Source organism: Gossypium hirsutum, chromosome D10 (genome assembly GCF_007990345.1).
Source record: "Gossypium hirsutum isolate 1008001.06 chromosome D10, Gossypium_hirsutum_v2.1, whole genome shotgun sequence".
Lineage (NCBI taxonomy): Eukaryota > Viridiplantae > Streptophyta > Magnoliopsida > Malvales > Malvaceae > Gossypium > Gossypium hirsutum.
Genome location: NC_053446.1, coordinates 13,998,065 through 14,022,715, shown reverse-complemented (window position 1 = coordinate 14,022,715; position 24,651 = coordinate 13,998,065). Strand labels below are relative to the sequence as shown.

The 24,651-nt window shown below is 34.3% G+C and overlaps 1 protein-coding gene and 1 long non-coding RNA gene across 3 annotated transcripts; one reads left to right on the top strand and one right to left on the bottom strand.

The window, feature by feature from the left end:
• Nucleotides 1–142: 142 nt before the first annotated feature.
• LOC107915338 (uncharacterized) lies at nt 143–967 on the bottom strand. The gene has a single exon (XM_016844501.1). The coding sequence runs from the start codon at nt 965–967 to the stop codon at nt 143–145; it is 825 nt and encodes a 274-aa protein (XP_016699990.1).
• Nucleotides 968–8,020: 7,053 nt separating this feature from the next.
• On the top strand, nt 8,021–9,340 carry LOC107914550 (uncharacterized). 2 transcript variants are annotated; one of them, XR_001688922.2, is made up of 3 exons: nt 8,021–8,155; nt 8,345–8,569; nt 8,722–9,340. It is a non-coding gene; the product is annotated as an uncharacterized lncRNA (long non-coding RNA). The 2 variants fall into 2 exon arrangements; XR_005919697.1 differs by having other exon boundaries at nt 8,040–8,155; nt 8,678–9,340.
• The last annotated feature ends 15,311 nt before the right edge of the window (nt 9,341–24,651 follow it).

Here is a 24,651-nt window from a genome sequence, read left to right as displayed (position 1 = left end):
CTGTTTACTAAGCAATCTCTTTCTAGACTAGTATAACATTACTCTATTTTTAATTTAGCAGCAGATAGGAAAGACATGAATCCTTTAATCAGCACCCAAAGAAACTATCTATACCCTTTCCCCCATTGATTAGGATCTGCAATTATCCGTCAAACCATTCATCATCATCATCTCCATAAAACCTTATCTCATAAAGCTCATCATCATCATATTCATCAGAACCGCCATTCTTATCACTTCCAAGCCTTGTTCCTCCACTTCCACAATCGATATCTGCAACTTCATTCATTTCCACAACCTTCATCTTCCCTATGTCCACCTTTACCCCTCTCCCCATCACTTTCTTTGGATTCTTTAGCACGGATTTCACTCTCTTCATTACAACCTTTCCTTCACCATTGCTCAAATTTTCAGCTTTCACGTTACCACCCACATCTTTCACATCCATTCCCTTCTTCTCATCGTCACTATCATCAGAGATTTCCACAACAACGGGCTTTTTCCCATTATCTCCCTCCCCAATCTGTTTCTTGTCACGCAAGAAAACATCCCCAGAGTAACCTAATGGAAAAAACCCATAGCCCCAATAATACTCTCTGACTTCCCCGTTCATCAGTACATGTTCCGGTGGTGCTGCCACCGCCAGTCCATGAAACCCCTTTCTACAAGTTTGACAAACCAAGCAGCAATCTTCATACTTCTTTTCGTATTCGTACATGTGATAGCAGTATGGACAAACCGTCCAAAACGTACTCTTATCGTCTTCACTCTTTGTCTCATTTGCTACACCTTTTTCTTGCTTCAAGCAATCAGCTTTGAATTCATTTCCATCGCAACCAATGTTGAAAAAAGGGGTTTCCTTTCTTTGATCGCTCGCGATATTTGTTTGGGAGCTTTGGTCATGGTGTTGTGGTGGATTGAAACCAAAGTTCGTATCTTCTTGAATAAAAGAGAAGTTGGTATCCATGGGGTTTTAACACACTAGCAGGGTTTCAAATAGGGGTTGCTTAGTGGTGCTGTGCCGCTGTAAATCAAGCAAGGTAGAGAGTAGATAAATCTCCTAGAAATCTTCAAAGAATACTTAGGCGGCGGGATATGTTAGAGGACTTTTATGACTTAAGAGAGACGAGAGTTGGTACGGGATTTTAAAGGAAATTTTAGGGAAAAAAAGTTATATATAATTTTTATTCGAATTTAATCATTGTAAAATAATTAAAAAATAATTAACAAAAACCGCTCTTATAGTTTTAGTCCAACATTATCCATCAATTAAATCTTCGAAATTAATTTTTTATCTAATTTTATTAAGTATTAAGCTCATAATTTACGTAAAAAATGATTACATGATAATTGACGTGAAAATTAATAACATAATTTATGTTAGATTAATAAATATTTAAACGAACACTATCGATGAAATTAGTTTTTCATTGAAAATTTTAATGTTCATTAAATGTCGAAGTTAGAATTGACATAAAAAATAATGACATGAAAACTGATGTGAAAATTTAAGGCATAATAACTTTCATGTGGATGCTACGTTAGTAAAGTTAATAGAGATTAATCTTTTCATTCATTTTGAACAATTTGACAAATAATGTAAGTTTAATGATTAAAAGAGACGGAAAATTAAGTGGAAGGTTAAAATAATTTTTTTTGTAAAGTTTGAGGGCTAAATAAATCAATAAGTCAAAAATTAATAATTCTAAAAAATATATAAGAATATAAAATTTTAAAAATAAATAAATTTAATAAAAATGAATCACCACATTTATAACTTACATTTACTGCATTTACCATATATACATACATATATGGTAAGATATTGAAACAAAATAGGAAATATATGGTAAAGAATTGAAACAAAATAGGAAACATAGGTGTCAACCTATTATGTTGACAAGTGGATAAATTATTTTTATTGAAAAATATGGGCCAGGTTTTTAATATGCTTTGTTTTTAAATTATGGGAATTTATAAGTTGTTTTTAGTAGGATAAACTAGTTACTAAACTATAAATTTTGTTTATTTTAGTCATAAAATTTGTAATTTAAGTATTTATATTATATAATTTGATTATTTTGATTACTCTAGTTAAAATTACAAATGGTAAGTTAACGTGATAATTAAAATAATTTGTATAATAATAAGTTTAGCTATAAATTTTTACATATTATATTGATTTAGTCATAATTTTAAAAAATTGACTCTCAAACTAAAAAAATATAAAAATACATAAATATTTTCAAAAGAATATAATAAAAAATTCAAAATTTATATTAAAATAAAATAAAAATCCTCCAACCTCGTCCCTCTATGTTGCTAATCCTTAATTTGCTGTAACTAAAGGTAGCTTCAAAGAGTGTAGTTTTGCTGTATTTTTTGTTGTAATTCCTAGACCACTCTATACCATTTATTTTGAAGTCAATAGTTGTTAAAATCAAGCTTACGGTTGGGGTTAATTACAGTATGTCCAGCTCTACGTTTAATGTAAGTCTTAGGAAAAAGTTTTATATATACACTACTTAGATTATTAGTGTAATAATATTATTTAAATTACCGTATATAATATTATTCATTAATATCTAGTTAATTTAATAATAATAAAATTAAACCTTTTTGACCTTTTGTTTTCTTCCTAAATATACAATATAAAAAATGATTATGGAAATATATGAGCAGTAACAATTAGAGTAGTAATCATTTTGAATAAAATTAAATCAGTGTGGTTTAAATCGGGCAATTTACCAATAAAGGCCTATTTTTGTAAAAAATTATCGAAATGGGCCCTCTATTTCATTATTTACCGGAATGGACCATTTTCCGCAAAATTGCATCCACGTTAGCGCGATGTCAGGGTACGCGTCAGGAAATCGCGTCCATGTAAGCACGAGATGCTTACGTGGAAGGAAATCACTCCCTCAAGGACGCGATTTCCTTCCACGTAAGCATCTCGCGCTTACGTGGACGTGATTTCCTCCTGCGCGTGAACAGTACCCAACGGTCAAAAATTTGACCGTTGCCCCCCCAACGGTAAAAAAAAAACTATAAATACCCTCCACCCCTTTTTATTTTTTCACAAACAAATCCTCTCTCATATTTCCTCTCAATTCCTCTCAATTTCTTTCCAAAATTCTCTCAATTTCCTTCCAAAATTCTCTTATATCCATATTTAATTTCAATTTCCTCTCAATTTCTTTCCAAAATTCTCTTAATTTCCTTCCAAAATTCTCTCAAATCCACATTTGATTTCAATTTCCTTTTTTAAAATAATTTTAAATTTTTTTTAAATTTTTATAAATCGTAAAAATTTGTCCGATTTCATCAATGGCCGCATCATTGACTCGTCTTGATAAGCATCACATATCGGTGGAACAAATGAAAATGGTAAGTGTTAAATTTAATTTTTAAATATTATTTAAGAATTTTTTATTTATGCATTTTTAGATAATTATTAATTTGTTATTTGTTATTAAAGGAGGTAGATCGGGTATTGGAATGCAATATCCGGAATATGCATGCTCCTCCATCACCGTTGGTAGAGAACTACCTGCGGGAAGCGGGTTTTTGGCACGTGGCGATGGTAGGCCGGGGATGCAAGTTGTACCTGAAACTGATTAGTGCGTTCATCGAGAGGTGGAGACCTGAGACGCACACATTCCATCTTCCATGTGGAGAGTGCACTATCACTCTAGAAGATGTCCATCTGCAATTGGGATTGCCGGTGGACAGGCACCTAATTACCGAGTCTGCCCAAGCTAGCAATTGGGAGGCGGTGTGCTACGAGCTTTTGGGCGCAATTCTGGATAAAATGGAGGGAGGTAAGGTCGAGATGGGCTGGTTACATGACACATTCCCTAATCCGAATGAAGATTCAACCGAAATTGAAAGAATTCGATATACTCGGGCATACGTTCTTCAAATAATTGGAGGTTATCTGATGCCCGACACGTCACGGAGCCACGTACATCTAAGATGGCTGCTGAAACTCGTTGATTTTAGAGCAGTCGGTGAATTAAGTTGGGGGTCTGCCGTCTTGGCTACATTATATCGGGAGATGTGCGGGGCGACGCGACCGAGGAGAGCCAAAATCGGAGGTTGCCTGTCACTACTGCAGTCATGGGCACGGTTTCGCTTTCCATTTCTACGTCCTCGACTGAACCACCCATATACATTCCCACTCATAACGAGGTAAATTTTATATTACATTTTACAATTATTATGTAGATTTTTAAAAATAAAAGTATGCTAAAAATTTATGTAATTAGGTGGAACCATCCGGCAAGTTATGCTCGATTACCGTCCACTCTTGAAGATATACGAATAAAACTAATTCAAATTGACAAACGAAATAACACAGATATAGACTAAATACCCATGTTGGTCACTTGTCGTCGTTCGCTTTTAGATGGATATTGCCTGTAGTAGTTCGAAGCAACGTGTCTTAGGCAATATCTATGGTGTGTGCGCTGCCATAAGCTTCCCTCTCGATCAAATGCAGCTAGAATACCGACGCCTCGATCTGAAATAACACAGATATCAGGTTGGGGGCAGACATGCCTCTTTAACCTAGAGAGAAAGAAATCCTAGTCAACAGACGACTCCCCCGGTGTTATTGCAAATGCAATTGGAAGAATTCTCCCACCGCCATCCTGTGCCACTGCAAGCAATAGTCGATGAGTATACCTACCGAACATGAAGGTACCGTCAATTTGTACCAACAGCTTGCAGTATGGAAATGCGTCTTGGCATTGCTTAAAGGTCCAAAACAGGCGTTTGAACACTTGACATCCACTAGCAATCGACCGTTGTAGTACGCATGTTCCGTTTCAAGGTCTGTGATGGCACCTGGGACGTATCTCTTTAGCACCTGACACCACTGCCATATTTCATTATATGAGGCGTCCCACCCACTATGCGTCTTCTCCAACGCCTTTTGCTTAGCTATCCAAGCCTTGCGATAAGAGGGCGTGTACCCCATTTGGCTATGGATATTGGCAATTAACACCGGCACTGAAGTCCCAGGATATGCTTTTATTATGGGCAGTATCAAGCTAGCTAACATAGCTGAATCCATTTTGGGATGATTTTGTGAAACACCTATAATGGGAGTACATTAAATAATCTAACATTGCATAATAAAAGTATTATTCAGATACCGTCAATACTGTACCTGCAACACATGTATGTGGACCTTTGTACTTTTTTATCTCCCACAACCCTGTCCTTTTCCTTAACGAGCTGTAGATTTTCCATGAACATGTGCCGTCTTGCACCGCACACTTCACCTCAAACTTATCAGATTTTGATTTAACGACGTGGTAGTTAACGCCGTTTTGATGCTATGTTGTTTCAAAGCACCAATAAAACTATCCTTGTTGGTAAACTGATTACCAACTTCAAGTTCACCGAAATCTACCCCCGAACTTGTACGATCACGCGATCAGTGTGGTAGATATGGAAACTCTAACGCATCATCTGCAGACAGATCGACATTATGCATGTGGGCTGGAGGTGAGTATGCTCTGAATCGTGGATTTTCTTCCTCATCTGAACTCCTTTCAGCATCTTCAGCTTCTGTTGGAATAGGCTCCGGTTCAGAAAATAAGCCAACTTCTGCACCATCCGGCCCGGGCTCTCGAGGTGGATCCACATCGGAGTCATCTTCTAACCCACAATCATCTACAGCGTACGAGGTCCCCTCACCAGTTGACGTCGTAGGGAGTACGTCATCCCTTCTTCTGGGCATTTCATAACGTCCCCAATTGGATATAGATTGCCACCCACTAGAACTTGATGCCGTTCCTCAGTACGTATTTCTAGCATCAAACGTCGAGCCACTGACGTACATGTCCCATCCACCGATAGAGTGTCTCGCAGGGGATGTGCATTCGACACCGCTACCGAACATGGGCTGTTCCGAATTTTGTAACCCGCTAACCGAGTGTCGGCCAGGGGTCGTGTATACATCTCGAACACCGGTCACAAGTACATCAGTTGGCGATGTAAATTGCACATATAACTCAATATAAGGTGCTCCACTAGCAAGATGAGTCTGCACCATTGCCTCCAAGCTACGAGCACCTTTTATGTCGAACAAGTCATATGTCACCGGATCAACAGAAGAACAAAATCGATACGTCATGGACAGAACTTTCATTGGCGTCGTTCCGAAAATTTTACGCCTAATTCTTTTACGAAGTTTTGTCAAATCTATATTCTGGTTAAAAACCAATCGCACCGTATTCTCCGAAAAAAAATAACACCATTCTCGGTGTGGCAAACCTCACCATCGTAATAAATAACAGCACTAATACGTTCACTCATATTTGAAACTCTAACTTTCTTAGCCTCTCTAAATTGTTTTTGCTGTGACTTATGCATTCTGAGAACATTATAGCCTAATTTATAGCCTCAGCCCAAACATGCTACTGTAGCAAAACCCACGAGACCGCAATTTCACAAATTCTTCTCAAATAGCATCCTGCTAGAAGCGATTTTATACTATTTGGTCAGAAAAGTTAAAAAAAATATTTCTTACATGACCTACTGTAGCAAAAGCGCGTCCACGAGGCCGCGATTTCACAAATTCTTCTCAAATAGCATCATGCTAAAAGCGATTTTATACTATTTGCTCAGAAAAATAAACTCGAAATTATTTCTTCCAGGACCTAAAAACCCTAAAAAGCCTGAACCCTAAACCCTAAAAGCCAAAAAAAACCTAACGTGGGAAAAACGGCAAAATCGCGTCCACGTCAGCGCGATGTCGGGGTACGCGTCAGGAAATCACGTCCACGTAAGCGCGAGATGCTTACGTGGATGCGATTTCCTGACGCGTACCCCGACATCGCGCTGACGTGGACGCGATTTCGCGGAAAATGGTCTATTCCGGTAAATAATTAAATAGAGGGCCCATTTCGGTAATTTTTTTAAAAAATAGGCTTTTATTGGTAAATTGCCCGTTTAAATCAACTACATAAACCTACGCAATTTAAGTTTTAGATAAAATAAAACATAAATATTATTATTATTTTCTTAATTTATGAAATAAATTTATATAGTCATAATTTTCTATATAAAGTGGGTCATAATTGACAAGTTATATATATATATATAATTTTTATAATTTGTTAAGAATTATTATAATTTTTTATAATTCTAAAACATTTTAAGAAATTTTATCATTTTTGTAATTCATATAATTTTTACAATTATCATCCATATCCTATAATATCATTCATCTAGTCATCATAAAGTTAACATCAAGGGCTGTAATGCATTTCTTAATTTAAGGACTTAGTTCATTGCTAGTTTTAATTGATTAAAAAAAATATTTTATGAGATTTTTTAGTATTTAAATCATTTTAATAAAAGATTAAAAATTTAAAGATTAGTATTCCTTTTTTAACTCCACAAGTAGAAGTTAATATATGAAAGGTGTGTTTTAATTTATTTTTATTTTTTTTAATATTCTTTCAGAAAACATGTTAGCATTTCATCCCTTATGGAGCTTTTTTAACTCCACCAGTACCAAATAAATTTTCAAAATTTAAATACAAGTTAAATTTATACAATTATTTTAATAGTTACTATATACGTCATCATTTTATATTGAAAAATCATTGATGTTTTTATTTGATAATTATATTATTCATTTATTATTAAACTAGCTTTATAATTATTTTATGGGTAATATAAATTTTTTTGAAAATAAACTACAGATTGGGCTTTATTAATAAATTTCAAAAGTACATAAATAAATATCTAGAGAAAAAGAAAGGCCCGGATATGAGACTTGGCCCAGCATCAAAATAAACAAAGAAACGAAAAAACTAAAAACAACAAATCAAATCTTAATTCAGCCTAGAAAAACAACAGAACAAAAATAAAGTTAGAAGTCTCTGGTATCCCATTAATGTTGCTGTTATTTTTGCCTAATCAGCAAGATGACTCTTCACCGTCTTGTCACTTCATCTGCCATTTCTTCAACAAGACGCATTCACACTTCCGAGGGGACTTTAATTTCATCCATTCCATTACCAGCCCTCATTCAGACTCCCCGCATTTCATCTTCTCCCTTTCCTGTTCAATCTGGCTCTCTCACTCTATCCCTTTCCTCTTGTTCTTCTGCATATTCGGGGACACCTCCAACCAGGTAAACTACTATTTTATTCTTCATTGTTTCTTTTGCTAAAGTATGTGCAAGACTGTTTCCTGCTCTTGGGATATATTAAAATATGCACTCATTATATTTTAATAGTAGCTTATGAATATCGTGAATGTAGGCACATACCTTCGATTTATATGGGATTCTTGTCTTACATTTTTTTTATTATTGATAAAGAGTCTCCTTCAATAATGACTTTTTCCCAATGCATGTCTATGCCGATTTGGATCGCTCTCCGGCACACGAGTGCCTCAGCCGCAAAGGCTGATGCAACCCGTTGATAGATCTCCGAGCATGATAAAAGAACCTTGCCCTCACTCTCTCTGGCCACAATCCCTACAGCCGCTTGATTAAACTTTTCGTCGTATGCTGCATCAAAATTAATCTTCACGACTTGATCAGGTGGCTTCCCCCACTTGTTAATAGTTATAGAAGTTTGTGGTTTGTTTTTATCAATCTCATTCAACTCTGATACATAAAAATTAACAAATCTCCCTATTACTTTTCCAGATCTACTCACTTTTTTGTGCACTTTGTCATTCCTATCTCCCCAGATTGCCCATAATGCACAGCAAAATATCCTACACTGTGATGTTGAGTTCTTCGAAAATACCCAGGTTAGCCACTGTACAAACTCCAAATGATTTTCTTGCAAAAATGCTTGGCATGATAATTCTCTCCAAACTGAAATTGAAACAAGACATTCACGGAAGAGATGGTCCATGTTCTCTATTCCTACTCCACAACGGGGGCATATTGTTGTGTTTGTTAACTTTCTTAGTAGCATATTAACTCATGTAGATAGGAAATTCCATGATATCTTCCAGATTGTAATTTTTATTTTTGAAGGAAAGGTTCAGTAGCCATAATTTTTTTGTAGAATTCCTTATAGTCGGCTTGTAAAGCGTAAGATCTAGGACCATCTTCAATACTTTGTAATAGTTTATAGGCACTGCGTATTGTGTATTTGCCTGACGCCTCAGCACTCCAGACCCAAAAATCTTCATGAGGTTCTTCTACCAACGGAATGCAAATAATCTTCTCGGCAACATCCTCCGGAAAGGTAGAAGCTATCAACTCTTTCTTCCATGTTCTATTACTTTGATCAATTAATTCGGCAACTTTAAAATCATTCAAATTCCTAATTAAAGCTGATAACCTGTTCTTTTTTCACGCTTGGGATCCAAAAATCATTACTAATTGAAATATTCGTACCTTTGCCCACCTTCCAACACAAACCTTCCTCTAAAGTGCCCTTTGTAGCCCAAATGCTTTTCCATGTATACGAAGCATTGTTCTCCAATCATGAATTTAAGAAATTAACATTCGGGTAATATTTTGCCTTTAAAACTTGAGCTATTAAAGAATTTAGATTGTTCAAAATTCTTCACCCCTGTTTGGCTAGTAATGAGACATTAAATTGAGCCATGTTTTTAAAACCCAAACCACCTTTTTCTTTTGAACGACACAAATATTTCCACTGACTCCAATGAATTCCTCTTTTCCCATGCACTTTTTGCCACCAAAATTTAGCAAATATGCTTTCTATATCTCCACAAAGCAACTTTGGTAGTAAGAAACAAGACATAGCATAGGTTGGAATAGCCTGAAGTATTGACTTTAAAAATACTTCCTTACCTCCTTGAGATAACATTCTGGTACTCCTTCCTTCAATTCTGGAATAAATATTCTCTTCGAGATGCTGAAAGGATTCCTTTTTCTGTCTACCAACCACATTTGGGAGACCTAAATATCTTTCCATATTTGTTGAGGTCTTTACCCCCAAGATTGTCGAGACTTCTTCCTTTTTTCCTTCTGTAGTGTTCGTGCTGAAAAAGATTGTAGATTTATTGAAATTTACAAATTGGCCAGAAAACTTTTCATATTTCTTCAGAATCCCTTTTAGCACCCTTGCCCCCTATCTGATGCTTCTCCAAATAGAATACAGTCATCTACAAAAAGTAAATGTGAAATTTCTAGGCCTCTTCTACTCGCCTTTGCGCCTCTTAACAATCCTTCCTTCAATGCCAATCTTATTAAAGATGATTATCCCTCGATACACATTAAAAATAAAAAAGGACTTAGAGGATCTCCTTGTCGCAAGCCTCTTGCCGATTTAAAGCTTCGTCCACTTCCTCCATTTGTATTAATTGCATAGGATGTTGTGGAGATACATTTCATAACCAACTCCACCCAGTTCTTTGCCCCATTCGACCCTATCATAGGTTTTACTCATGTCAAGCTTTACTGCCATATATCCTTTTTTCCTCTACGCTTTTGTCGAAAAGTATGCAAAACCTCATAAGCTAAAAGTACATTATCAGAAATTAGCCTTCCCGGGACAAAAGCATTTTGAGCCACATCAATACATCTCCCAATAACTACTTGTAGTCGATTTACAATTTTTTTGCCACTATTTTATAAATAACCAAACACAAGCTAATGAGTCTAAAGTTAGCTAGGCTTGTGGGATTAGGGATTAGGGATTTTCAGAATCAACACGATCTCTGTTTGGTTGAAAGGACCAAAACTCTCACCATTATATAGTATTCCAAAACAAAAGTTAGCAATTTCCTTACCTATAATGTGCCAATATTTTTGAAAGAAGATTGCTGGAAAACCATCATGTCCTGGTACTTTAGTAGGTCCCCTTCCTTTCAATGTATCATAGACTTCTTTTGCTGTATAGTTTAACATTAAATCTCTATTAATATCTGTCGAAATATTATTTTTAATGCCCGTTAGGAGATAATAAGGATTTTCGACTCCATTTGATGTGAACAGCTTCTGAAAGTACATAGTAGTAGCTTCATTAATCTTACTTACTTCATTAGCCTCTCCTCCTCCATCTAGTTCCAACTTTGAATGGTATTAATACGTCTTCGATATGTGGCAAACCTATGGAAAAAAGCTGAATTCTTATCCCCTGCTTTAAGGCAATTTGCCCTTGCCCTTTGTTCCCAATAAGCTTCATCTTTATCAATTTCCATATTCAGGTGAATCTTGGTGTCGATAACTTTTGCCATCGTTTCGTCAGTCCTTTCTTGCGCCATTAACGTATCAAGTTTCTTCGTAAGCTTTTTCTTTAGTCACTCTCGCCTTTCTTTAATTGATCTCGTCCATATCTTCAAGTCTACTTGTAATCTTTCAAGTTTTTTTTGCTTGTAATCTTTCAAGTTTTTCAGCTACTGTGCCTGTTCCTGATTCCCAAGATTCTTTAATTACTTTCTCAATCGTTTCCTCCATGAGCCATCATGCCTCAAATTTAAATTTTGGATTTCCCTTATAAGAATTTTCACATTTTGTGTTTAGAAGAAGTGGGCAATGATCAGACATTGAGTGTGGTAGATGTTTAATGTTACCTATTGGAAATATATGCCTCCATTTATCATTTGCCACTCCCCTATCAAGTCCTTCTCTAATATGTCTCCAGTAAATTTCCCTTTTCCTAAGTAAACTAAACCCTTCAATATCCCAAATCTTCTAGTTGACATTCTTCTAAAACTTCTCGGAAGGCCTCCATTCTACTCTTTTCCCTTGGTACACCCCCACATTTTTCATAAGAATACATGATCTCATTAAAATCACCACTTACTAACCATGGATGACTTCTATCTTGCCCCAATTTCTTTGGCAGATTCTACGCAGCGCTCCTATTATTAACATAGGGCAAACCATAGAACCCCGTGAATCTCTATTCTTCTCCATCCTTACCTTCTTTAATTATAACATCAATGTGGTTCCTAGAAAAACTTTGTAAACTTATTGCAGTGTCTCCTTTCCCTGTTAAACATAATCCTCCTCGCGAACCTTCTGCTTCAATATCAATTCCATTAGTAAAACCACAACTCTTTCTGACTTTTTCCATGCGTTGCTTATCCAGCTTTGTCTCCATTAAGAAGACAATATAGGGATTGTGCTGTTTTAGGAAAAAACACAGCCTTCTTCTTACCCGTGGACTCTGCAATCCACGAACATTGCAACTTATAATTTTCATTGCGTCAAGAGGCAAGCTGCCGATCTCAAGAAATTTTTAATATCAAGTTGCTCAGAACTGTCTAACATCACCTCTGAGAAGGCTTTTTCGCAACCCTCAAAATCATCCCGTTTCAATCTTTTAGTTCCATCCACATCAATATCTTATCACTTCTTGCAAGATCTTTTTCTAGGGACTTCCTCTTCCTCGTACTATTCTCAGCCTTTATTTGTATCACCTTGGCCACTGGTTTTATTCTTTTCCAGCTCGTCTTTTTCTCAGGATTTACATTTATACACTTTTGTATCGTACAATCATTCAACTTATTGACCTCCTCTATCTCATATATGCATCCTTGCTCCTTTATCATTTCCTCTCTTCCCATCAATACTATATTCCCCTGTGCACCCCTGAATCTCGTTATTCTCTTTTCCTATTATTCTAGAGCTTTCTGCCAGCACTACTTTGCCTCCTGTGTAAGAACTTTGAACCCCCACCTTTTTCTTTATAGCATTAAATTTCATACTTTCTTTTCTAGCTAATTTTGATTCTACTTTTAAAGCCACCTTCTTCTTCATAGCATTATTTGAGTGCAATCTATTATCCCATGCCCCATTCTTCCACATCCAAAACAAAACATTAGTAAATTCTCATACTTAAAAGGAACCCACACTTTATTAACATTATTACTACAGACAAAAATACCTCGGTAAAGTGGTTTCTGAACATCCAAGGTGATTTTGAGCTGACAAAAGACTTCGTTAATTTCATATTTGAGAACCCCCCAAACGTAACACCGATTGCATGCAAGAGATCCTTCTTATCAAATTATGGGAAATACAAATCAATTTTTATCCGAAACAGTGATGAATTAAGCCTAATCTGATCTCTTTCCACCGCCTGAATTAACCTATCAAATAAAATAATACTTTTGCGAAAAAGCCAAGGTCTCCCCTCCATAATCGTCTCCAAATCTTCTTCCAAATCAAACACTATCAGGAATAAATTTTGCCACACCATTTGGATCTCAAACTTTTTCCTTGTCTTCCATATACTTTTCATTTGTGCCCTAAAACTTTCTGGGTTGTATGGCTTTTCTGTCCAAACTGTACGTATCAACGTTGGTTTAGAATTTAGTACCACCATCGATCCCTTGACTGATAACTGGATGAGTTCTGCTATAAGAGAGATCTCATCCCTCTATTCTCTATCCTCACCACCGCTTTCCTCCATCTCAAGCCGCAGCAATTACTGCTTTCTCTAGGACTCTACGTAAAGCACTCTTGGAAGCTGTATATTGATGTATTAAAAAGTTTAAAAAGTGATTCGGCTGCGTATCCTTTGCCACGAAAATATTTTAATTTAAGTTTTAGCTGAATATTGATGTATTTGTATCTTTGGTACCTCTCTGACTGCCACTCATATTACCCGTGTTTTTGGGCGGTCTACCTCTAGCTGCAATGTTGCCCAACCTCGTATTTTGTACCAAATTTTGATTCGCTAACTCTGGGCACTCACGAATGAAATGATCCCTCGATCCATATTTAAAATAGGCTCGATCATGTAATCTGTAACTACCGGAATATCGTTTACCACAATGTTCACACTCGGGTTAATTAGATCTGACATTACCCACACTAACTACTGAGGTAGTTCTCGAGCTCACAAGTGGTCTATCCCGATCTCGTCGTGAATACCCCGCAGTAGCCTTTGAACAGCTAGTATCATCTCTGTATTTCTTTGAGGCTGACTGGAATGTCTTACTCGATGATCTCTTACAAAAATCCTTAGTTTCAAAATCAACTTTTCTTTTCTCTTTCTCGAGCTCTTCGGCTTTGCATGCTCGCTCAATAAGTACAACAAACTCTTTTATTTAAAAGATGCCAACTAACAGTTTAATATCTTCATTTAACCCGTCTTCGAACTTTTTACACATTATAGCTTCAGTCGACACACATTCTCAGGCATATCTACTGAGTCTTATAAATTTTTGTTCATATTCTGTCACTGTCATTCGACCCTGTTTCAATTCAAGAAATTCTTTGCGTTTCTGGTCGATAAATCTCTGGCTGATATATTTCTTACGGAACTCAGTCTGAAAGAATTCTCAGGTCACTCGTTCTTTCAGAACCACCGATACTACTGTATTCCACTAGTGATATGCAATGTCCCGTAGTAAACATATGACACATTTTAAGCACTCGTCAGGGGTGCAAGATAACTCATCAAACACTCAAATAGTATTATCGAGCTAAAACTCAGCTCACTCAGCATCATCATCAGTGGCTCTAAACTCTTCAGCCCCATGTTTTTAGATTTTATCCATAGGAGGCTTAAGAAATCTCAACGGATCACTCACTTGAGGTATAACAGGTATCGAGGATGGATTAGTTGGGGGTGGAGGTTGTTGTGCAGTCGGATTAGTATGGATATATTGAGTAAACCAGTCCATTTTTTGGTAAAAGGCTTGTTTAGCCTCTCCCTTTTGATTACTCGAGGTCGGTCTAGAATCTACCTGCTCTGTCCCTTGCGCGAGAGCAGACGCTATACTCTTAAAATCATCAGCTACGGCTCGATCGAGACCCATTAGTATACGAAAACACATTTTTAGATGTCAGAAGTCATCACACTATCGCAATATGAAATATGACATGTATAGCTAGACTCACACATGCTACGTTAGTCCTAGAATCGACTAAACTGTAGCTCTGATACCAATCAAATGTAACACCCCTAACCCATGTCTGTCGCTGAATTAGGATTACAAGGCATTACCGGACATAACACAGATCAAGACAGACATTTACTACATTTCTTATTTCGTAATTCAATCACATCAATACATATGCATTTTATATTTAATAACAATATAAAGCAACGTATAAATCAAAACATATTCGAATAAATTTTTATACCTATAATTCACTTAACCAACTAAAACCAAATCATGCTTTACTACTTAAAGTATATAAACAAGTCATGCTTTAGATTTTTTTTTAAATATATCAATAATAAAATGTAACATATTCGATCATAAATAGGCAAATAATATTACACCCAACTCACATGCTTATCAAAATGAACCATTTACTAAGGCCGAATTTTACTACCACATTTTTTAATCACATTTCGAAATTAATCATTCAACATTTAAATAACGAACCACAATTAAATATATCATAGATATATCTATTTGTTTTACCCATCACTAGCCGAATATAACTACACATCATTTACCACTTTCAAGCTTATCCATAAATCAAATTATACCTTATAAATGAATCCATAATAAACCATAATCGAATCATATTCATTACATATATCTTATTACCAAATACATCATACTTATATATATACGTACTAGTACTTCCTGAATGAACTTAAACCATATTCAATTTCAATGATTAACCGGACATGTCAATTTACTCCACCTATATGCTATAATCGAACCTATATAAGTACATATGTATATATATCAAAACATTTACCACATTATTAACTAAACATATCAACCATACTTCACATACAAACAAGCCATAGCCGAATTGCTAAAACCAACACATCAAGTATTAAATAAAAAACACATAAAACCGAACTTAAACAACTTAGCATCATAGTCGAATATATAATGTGCTTATCATTACCCCTTTACCGAATCATTTATATATATATCAAACATCACAAAACATTTATATATTCAGTATTAAGCTTGCTAATTTAAACTATAAGAATATACTAAGCACACCACACATATATGACATACATAATACTTTTGATACAAGCTTAAACCATAACTTAATTCAACCGGTCATTAACAAAACATATTAAACAAATCACACATAATCATACCATGACCAAATTTAAATAACTCAAGCATCAAATAAATCCATTATATTCAAAGGCATAGATAAGAAAATAAGCCATTTTCGCATGGCTCAATATTACATAACCCAAAATTAAGCATTTCAGCTATGCTATACATGCCATAAGATTGAATTCAAATTTTAACAGAATACCAAAAGAAGTCTATAGTGTGATAGCCTTCTCTGACGATCCTCGAGCTCGTAACCAACTTCCAAAATCTATAAAACAAATAATAAACATATACACAGTAAGCTTTTGCAGCTTAGTAAGTCATAAGCGAACATTAATCATATGAACATTAACACTAAATCAAATAACCAAGTCAATCCAAACCTTAATTAAATATACTCATATCACACTCACAAGTTTATATGTTACTAAATATAAATTAGCATTTATCATCATATAGCTAAATGCACAAATACTTATTAACATATATAATTATCACTTTTAAATATTACAACTATATCATTATGCTGAATCACTTATAATATTACAAATACATCAATAGGCCGAATCACTTATAAGTTCAATTGTGCTAACACATAGTTCATATCTCACATAACTTTAAATCCTCAATTCAAGTATACAACTTACCTTAATTTCATAACATAGTATGAATACATACCTAAACTTTTTAATTCGATTTCACATTCTGTCTTTACTTCACATTTCCCGTTGAACCGTTCAGAATTAAAAAGGAAACGCGGATAGTCAAAAGGCTCGTACAATACCAACGTCCCGGATGTGGTCTTACATGTAATTATATATTGATGCCACTTCCCAGACAGGGTCTTACACGTAAACAAAAGTCGATGCTAACGTCCGAGACGTGGTCTTACATGAAAACATATATTGGAATCCTATGTCATGACATATGTATCCTAACTATTCCTAGGGTTCGTACGGGGCTTTTGGACAACGTATCTCGATTGAATCAAACACGAAATAAAGCTTCCTGGCTTATCACACATTCGACCAATACACATATCCACAAAATTCAATTCAAAAAATAACATTTATATATTTGCAAATTTAACAACATTTATATGCTTATAGACTTACCTCGGATGTTGTCAGACGATATAATCGACTATTTGATAACTTTCGATTTCTCCCGATCTAATTTCGTTTTCTTTGGTTCTTGATCTAAGTAAATTCAAATTTAACTAATTTAATCACACATTCATTCCATTTAATCCAAAAACACATAAATGGGCAAATTACCATTTTGCCCTTGATATTTTACACTTTTTACAATTTAGTCCCTATTGCATAAAACACAAAATACACAAAAATTTCACATTACCCATGCTTGGCCGAATATTTACTTGTTTCATGCAAATCCATATATTTAATTTATTTCACATTTTAGTCCCTCAAAATATTATTTTCACAATTTAATCCAAATTACTCAAATTCATCAAAAATCCAAAGACAAAACATGTTAATCTAACACATATATTTTATTTTCTACCATCAAACAACAAAAATCACAAGTTATCATCCATGGCAAAACACAAAATCATCCTCAAAATAAAAAAATTAAAGCATGGGTCTTGTAGTATTCGAAGCAACGATCTCAAAAACGTAAAAATTATCAAAAACTGAAACAAAAACATACTTTGATTGAGCTTAGTAATGGCCGAATGCTTCAAAGCTCTTTTCTTTTTCTTTAGCAACTTTCGGCAAGACAAACATGATAATGCTTTTAATTTATGTTTTGTTTTATTAAAAATACATTATAATATTTTATTTACTAATTTAACCTTTATAAGTTAATTATAAAACCATATATTATAAGTCCAAAACTGTCCGCTCAATATTTCAATGGTCAAATTGCAACATAAAACCTCCATATTAAAAGAATAACCACTATTTGGCCCTTTTAAAAATAACCACTAAAATTTTATTTTACGCGATTAAGCCCTTTTATTTTATCGGACACCTAAATGACGAAATTAAAACACGAAAATTTCACACAAACAAATTCACACATAATAAACATAGAAAATAATATTTAAATATTTTTCAGACTCAGATTTATGGTCCTGAAACCACTGTTCCGATTAGGGTCAAAATTGGGCTGTTACATAACACATACCAAAACATTAAGCTAAGCTATTATACAAACATAGCCTCAACCACTACCATATATACACATAATCATCACTGCACTAGAAAACCAAAATATTATCACATTATAAACAACCTCAAACAAAGACTTCCTTGGTACGTGCCATTACAATTTAAACATCACCACACTTGAGTTCGGGATTCGTTGTTGGATGCTGTGTTAATGATAAGCTGAAAGTACCTAACTTGTGTATGGAAAAAAAAATCGCACGCTGAGTACAAATCAGTGGTACTTTTATAATCCGTACATAAAAGTAAAATACAATACAATTACATGTTCAAGTTATAGTAAATGATGTTATGCAATATTATATAAATCATAGTTCAATTCATTTCATACTTAATTAAACATCATTCCTTAATACATAGCCATTCACTACTTTAGTTCCCAATTCACATTTCATTCTATATTTCACTTCATTCTATCACACTTGCTATTTAATAGCATTGCCATTTTCAAATCATTACCACCTCAAGGCATTATCTCGAGTTTACTGTTTACTTCCTTTATTAACGTGATTCGGATCCAGACACGTGGATTCCAACCATCTCATTTTCATATCAAATCCAATACCCCATACAATATACAATATTTTATTTTATAACTATGCAATTTAATACCTTGTCACTAATAATCATTCAATTCAAATTCACATCTCATGAAATTGTTTCAAAGGAATAACTCACCTTATATCTATATATACTTACCAAATAATGCAATGTATAAAAGTAGCGTTCTTAATAGTTTAGATTATAGAAACACAAATTGTATATTTCGAGCTACTCGACGTCGACCTTGTCTTTCCCTTTCTTACTCGAGGATTTCGGGACAATGTTCACTACGGAATAAAATAATTACAATAGATTAATAATACACAACTCAATTTTCATTAAATTTCAAATGTTACACCACGATTTGCTTAATCTCCAATTTAGTCCCTAAATCAAGACTAATTTTAATATCCATATTTAACCTCAAATTTTTATACTAATTTCTCTCTAAGATAAATTCAGCTCTCTATTATCAATTCTAGCCCTTAATTTCAAAATTTTTCACAATTTAGTTCTTATTGTTTAAAATCAACAATTAACATCACTATTTATCCCTTTTTCACTTCTAACTTTAGAATCTATCAAATTAATCCCTATTACTTAAACTATTCAACAATGACAACATATAAAATCTTAAACAATACTAAAAATTATAACATGGGTCGTGTAACACCCCTAACCCGTATCCGTCGTCGGAATAGGGTTACAGAGCATTATTGAACAAACAAAATAGTAAAGCATTCAAATCATACATCAATGCAAGCATAATCTAATTTCAATCAAATATATTCATAATGTCCGTTAAATGAGCCCTTGAGGCCCTAAAAAAGTACTATAGAAATAGTCCAGGACTAAATCGAAAAAATTTGGAAAATTTAAGAAAAAGTTGAAAATTTTAGACTGCAGGGGTCACACGACCGTATGGACATTAGAAATAGGGACACGATCGTATCCCAGCTCGTGACCATGCCCATGTAACATACTGAATTGGGTTATATAGCCAAGCCACACACTTGTGTGCCAGGTCGTGTAACCCTCGAAATGGCCTCACACGCCCGTGTGCCAGGCCGTGTGCTAGGCCGTGAAACTGCCTGGCTTGTATGCCTTGAACCTACAGGGGACACATGGCTGAGACACACACCTATGTGCCCCAACAATGAACCTTAAAACACAAGTTTACCATTTCAAGTTTTTTTGGACCTTAAGAAACCAAAATACCAATTCAAAATGACATTAATCGAGCCAAAAACACACCAAAACCAAACTAATAAGTGTCTAACCAATGTACCCTCATTGGTATCACAAGTATATATAATTATACATCAAAATAAACATCGATTCGATTCATCAATTCACTCTAGAAATACCTAATCAAAATACTTATCAATGGTACCACAATCACAACATTTCAATTATATATATACCATACATACTAGCATAAAAACTGTACCTCATTCTCATGTAATATGTAAGTTGGTTATTTGCACAAAATATCATTCATAATATTTACATAAGCCAAACATTAACTAAAACCACACAAGAGCCTATACATGCCATATAATCTAAATTAAACGTTTCAAAAACTACCGAGATGAGTTGGATAGTGTGACTTGAGTGCTGATCTGATTGTCCAACCTTTTGAGAATCTACAATGACATTAAACAACACAAGTAAGCTTAATGAAGCTTAGTAAGTTCGACGTATTAAACGGTAAATCTTACCGAACTAATTATAATAATTCAAACAATAATAATCATCCATGAGAACTCCCTGTCATTCACAATTTCAATCAATAAATTCATCTATGTTCAGATCAATATAGAATAAGTAACATATCTTTCAAATTCATAAACAAATTACATTACTGAGATTTTCTATTCAAAGAACGACTTACGAGTAAGAGTACATCGTCTGATAGACCGAACACATCAGACAGAGGCTCATAAGAGCTGATGCAACCGAAATACGCTAATAAAAGCTCATAAAAGCTGAACAGAAGCTCATAAGAGCTGATACACCCGAATTACGCCAAACAGAAAGTATAACGTGAGATTTTGCAACAAATGCTGAACCTCGGTTTACTTGGGTAATATACCAATATCTCCCTCCAGTACCATATCCACTCCAAACCCCCGTAATACACCAAAACACGAATGTTCTCTATCCCACGTTTAATCCAAAACGAACATCAAATTCAATATTATAACTCAAATAATGATTCATTATCAACAATGGAATATATATATTATGTCATGCAATACCAATAAACTATTTATATAAATGTTAAATTTTAATCGTACGAACTTACTTGGACTGAATGGTAGTAGTTGCAGAAGTTCAGAGACTATTCAACTATTTTTTCTTTTCCACAAGTATTTACGGGATTTTGATCTAAATGTAAAATTCCTCATTTATCAGCACATATTTCATTTCCAAACCATTTTACAATTAATACCATTTTATTTTTCAAATTTATACAATTATTCTAAACTTTTACCATTTCTACAATTTAGTCCCTTAGCTCAAAATTCATCAAATTAACCAATTTTCTCAAGTCAATATTTTATCCAAATATAATATGCCCTCAAAAAGCCCCTAATAAGCATCAAATTCACTATCAAACCCTAATATTTTGACATTTCACAATTTAATTCTAAAATCAAAATCTAATAAAAATCATTCTACAAATTCATCAAATAGCATAATCAAAGCTCCAAATACATGGTATTCATAAAAAAAATTCAATATTCATCAATGGAAACTTCCAAAATTTTTAACAGAATAAAAAACGAAGGTACAAGCTAGTTGGACCTAGTTGCAACGATATCAAAAATATAAAAATTATAAGAAATGGACTCAAAATAGACTTACATGCAAAGTATTAAGTCTAGCTGGTTCCCCAAGCTATTCTTCCATGGTTTTTCGGCAAAGATGAAAAAAATATGAAGAAATAGTTATTTCTTTCAATTTGTTTTATTTTACTTTTGATTTATTTACAAATTTGCCATTAACCATATAATACTTTAACATTTTAATATCAATTATTATTCAACCTCATTAATTATGGTTTAATTGTTAATTAAGTCCTTTCTAATTTATTAAGTAAACCATTTAATCACCTGAATGCATTAATTAACAAGTTTTGCACCTTTTCCAATTTAGTCATTTTCTCTTAATTAACTATCTAAACATTAATATTTCGAAAACAAATTTTAATACGAATCTAATGACTCTATAAATATTCTAAAAACAATATTTACGAGTCAACACGACATAAATTTATGGTCTCAAAACCACTATTCCGTCACCATTGAAAATCAGGTTGCTACAATTCTCCCCCTTAAGAAATTTTGTCCTCGAAATTGTTACCTGAAAATAGATTCGGATACTGTAGTCTTATTGATTCCTCAGTTTCCAGGGTAGCTTATTCTGAACCATGTCAACGCCACAAGACTTTTACTAACGGTACTTGTTTATTCCACAGGTTTTTAACTTCTCGAGTTAAAATTCTTACTGGTTCATTCAAATACGTCAAGTTTGGTTGTAGCTCAATCTCACTATAATGAGTCACATGCGAAGGATCAGATCTGTACCGCCTTAACATTGAAACATGAAACACATTATGGATTTTCTCGAGTTTAGAGGGCAAAGCTAATTTATAAACTATATGGCCGATTCTTGCAACAATCTTGTACAATATTATAAATCTCAGACTCAACTTTCCTTTCTTGCCAAAATGCAACACTTTCTTCCACGGAAAAACTTTTAGGAATACTTGATTGCCAACTGCAAATTTTATATCTTTTCTTTTTAGATTCGCGTATGATTTCTGACGATCAGATGCAACTTTCAAACTATCCTGAGTAATTCAAACTTTTTCTTCTATTTCTCGGATTAAATCAAGTCCCACTATTTTAATTTCACTCAATTCTAACTAATACAATGGTGTTTTACACTTTCTCCCGTAAAGAGCTTCAAACTGTGCCATTTTTATACTGGATTGATAACTGTTATTATAAGTGAATTTAGCTAACGGTAGGTACTTTTCCCAGTTACCTTCAAATTCGAGTATACAACATCTCAACATATCTTTCAGAATTTGAATCACTAATTCTGATTGCCCATCAGTTTGAGGATGAAATGCTGTGTTGAAATTAAGCTTAGTGCCTAGAGCCTTGTGAAGTTTGCTGCAAAATCTTGAGGTAAATCTCGAATCTCAATCTGAAATAATAGATGTCGGAACTTCGTGTAATCTCAAAATCTTATATACATATAGTTTCGCTAATCTATCAAGTGAGAAATCTATTCTGACTGGAATAAAATGTGTCAATTTAGTCAATCTGTCAACAATCACCCAGATTGAATCTTTCTTTCTTAGAGTTACATGTAAACCAGATACAAAATCCATCGTGACTCACTCCCACTTCCATTCAGGAATCATAACAGGTTGTAGTAGACTTGACGGTACCTGATGTTCTGCTTTTACCTTTTTGGCAAATCAAGAATTTAACTACAAATTCACAAATTTCTCGTTTCATACCCGGTCACCAGTACATCTATCTTCGTGTTACCCGAATGAATATAGTACGTACTGTTGTAAGCTTCAGAAAGAATATCATGTTTCAAATCCAGATTATTCGGAACACAAATTCTATCGTGGTAACGTAATGCACCAGTATCATCAACACTGTACTCCAAACTCAAATTATTCTGAACCATCTGTCGTTTCAACATCAACTTCGAATCTTCATCTTGCAAATCTTGAATTCATTGTAGAAACAGGGTTTTCATTTTGAACTCTGCTAATACAAAAACATCTTCATTTAGAACTAAATGAACGTTCAATGCTTGAAGTGCAAACAATGACGACTTTCGACTGAGTGCATCTGCAACTACATTAGCCTTTCATGAATGATAATCAATAACCAAATTGTTTTTTTTCAGTAGCTCTAACCACCGTCTTTGTCTCAAATTCAATTCTTTTTGAGTCATCAAATACTTTAAACTTTTGTGAACTGTGAACATGTGACATTTCTCACCGTATAAATAATGTCTCCAAATCTTCAAAGCGAATACATTCATAGCCAATTCAAGATCATGAGTAGGATTATTCTTTTCATGCGACTTTAATTGACGAGAAGCATAAGCTACTACTTTCCCTACCTGCATAAGCACACAACCCAAACTGTTGAGAGACACATCACTATAAACAACATACGCTGCTCTAGATTTAGGCTGAGACAACACTGGGGATTCCGTCACCATGTTCTTCAACTGATCAAAACACTGTTGGCACTTATCGGACAAAATAAACTCAACATTTTTCTATTATAATCTGGTCATTGGTGAAGTAATAATCGAATTTTTTTTAACAGAACATCTATAGTAACCTGCTAAACCTAGAAAACTTCACACTTCTAAAACATTCTTTGGAGTTTTCCAATTCATCACAGCAAAAACTTTACTCGGATCAACTCGAATCCCGTTAGCTGATACTATGTGATCCAAAAATCCAACCTCTCGAAGCCATAATTCCCATTTACTAAATTTTGCGTACAACTATTTTTCTCTTAAAGTCTGTAGTACAATTCTCAGATGTTGAGCATGCTCGGATTCTGTCTTGGAATAGATCAATATATCGTCAATAAATACAAAAAAAATCTATCCGAATGAGGTTGAAAAACTCGATTCATTAAATCCATAAAAGTAGCAGGGGCATTTGTCAAACCAAATGGCATTACCAGAAACTCATAATGACCGAAATGAGTTCTAAAAGCAGTCTTTGACACATCACAGTCTTTAACTTTCAATTGATAATACCCGGATCTGGTATCTATCTTTGAAAACACTGTGACACCTTTCAATTAATCAAATAAATCATCGATACGTGGCAAAGGGTATTTATTTTTTTATCATGACTTTGTTCAACTTTCTGTAGTCTATACACAATCTCAAA

Excerpts from the sequence above, each read along its gene's own strand:
- LOC107915338 (XM_016844501.1), bottom strand. The coding sequence starts at position 967 with ATGGATACCAACTTCTCTTTTATTCAAGAAGATACGAACTTTGGTTTC.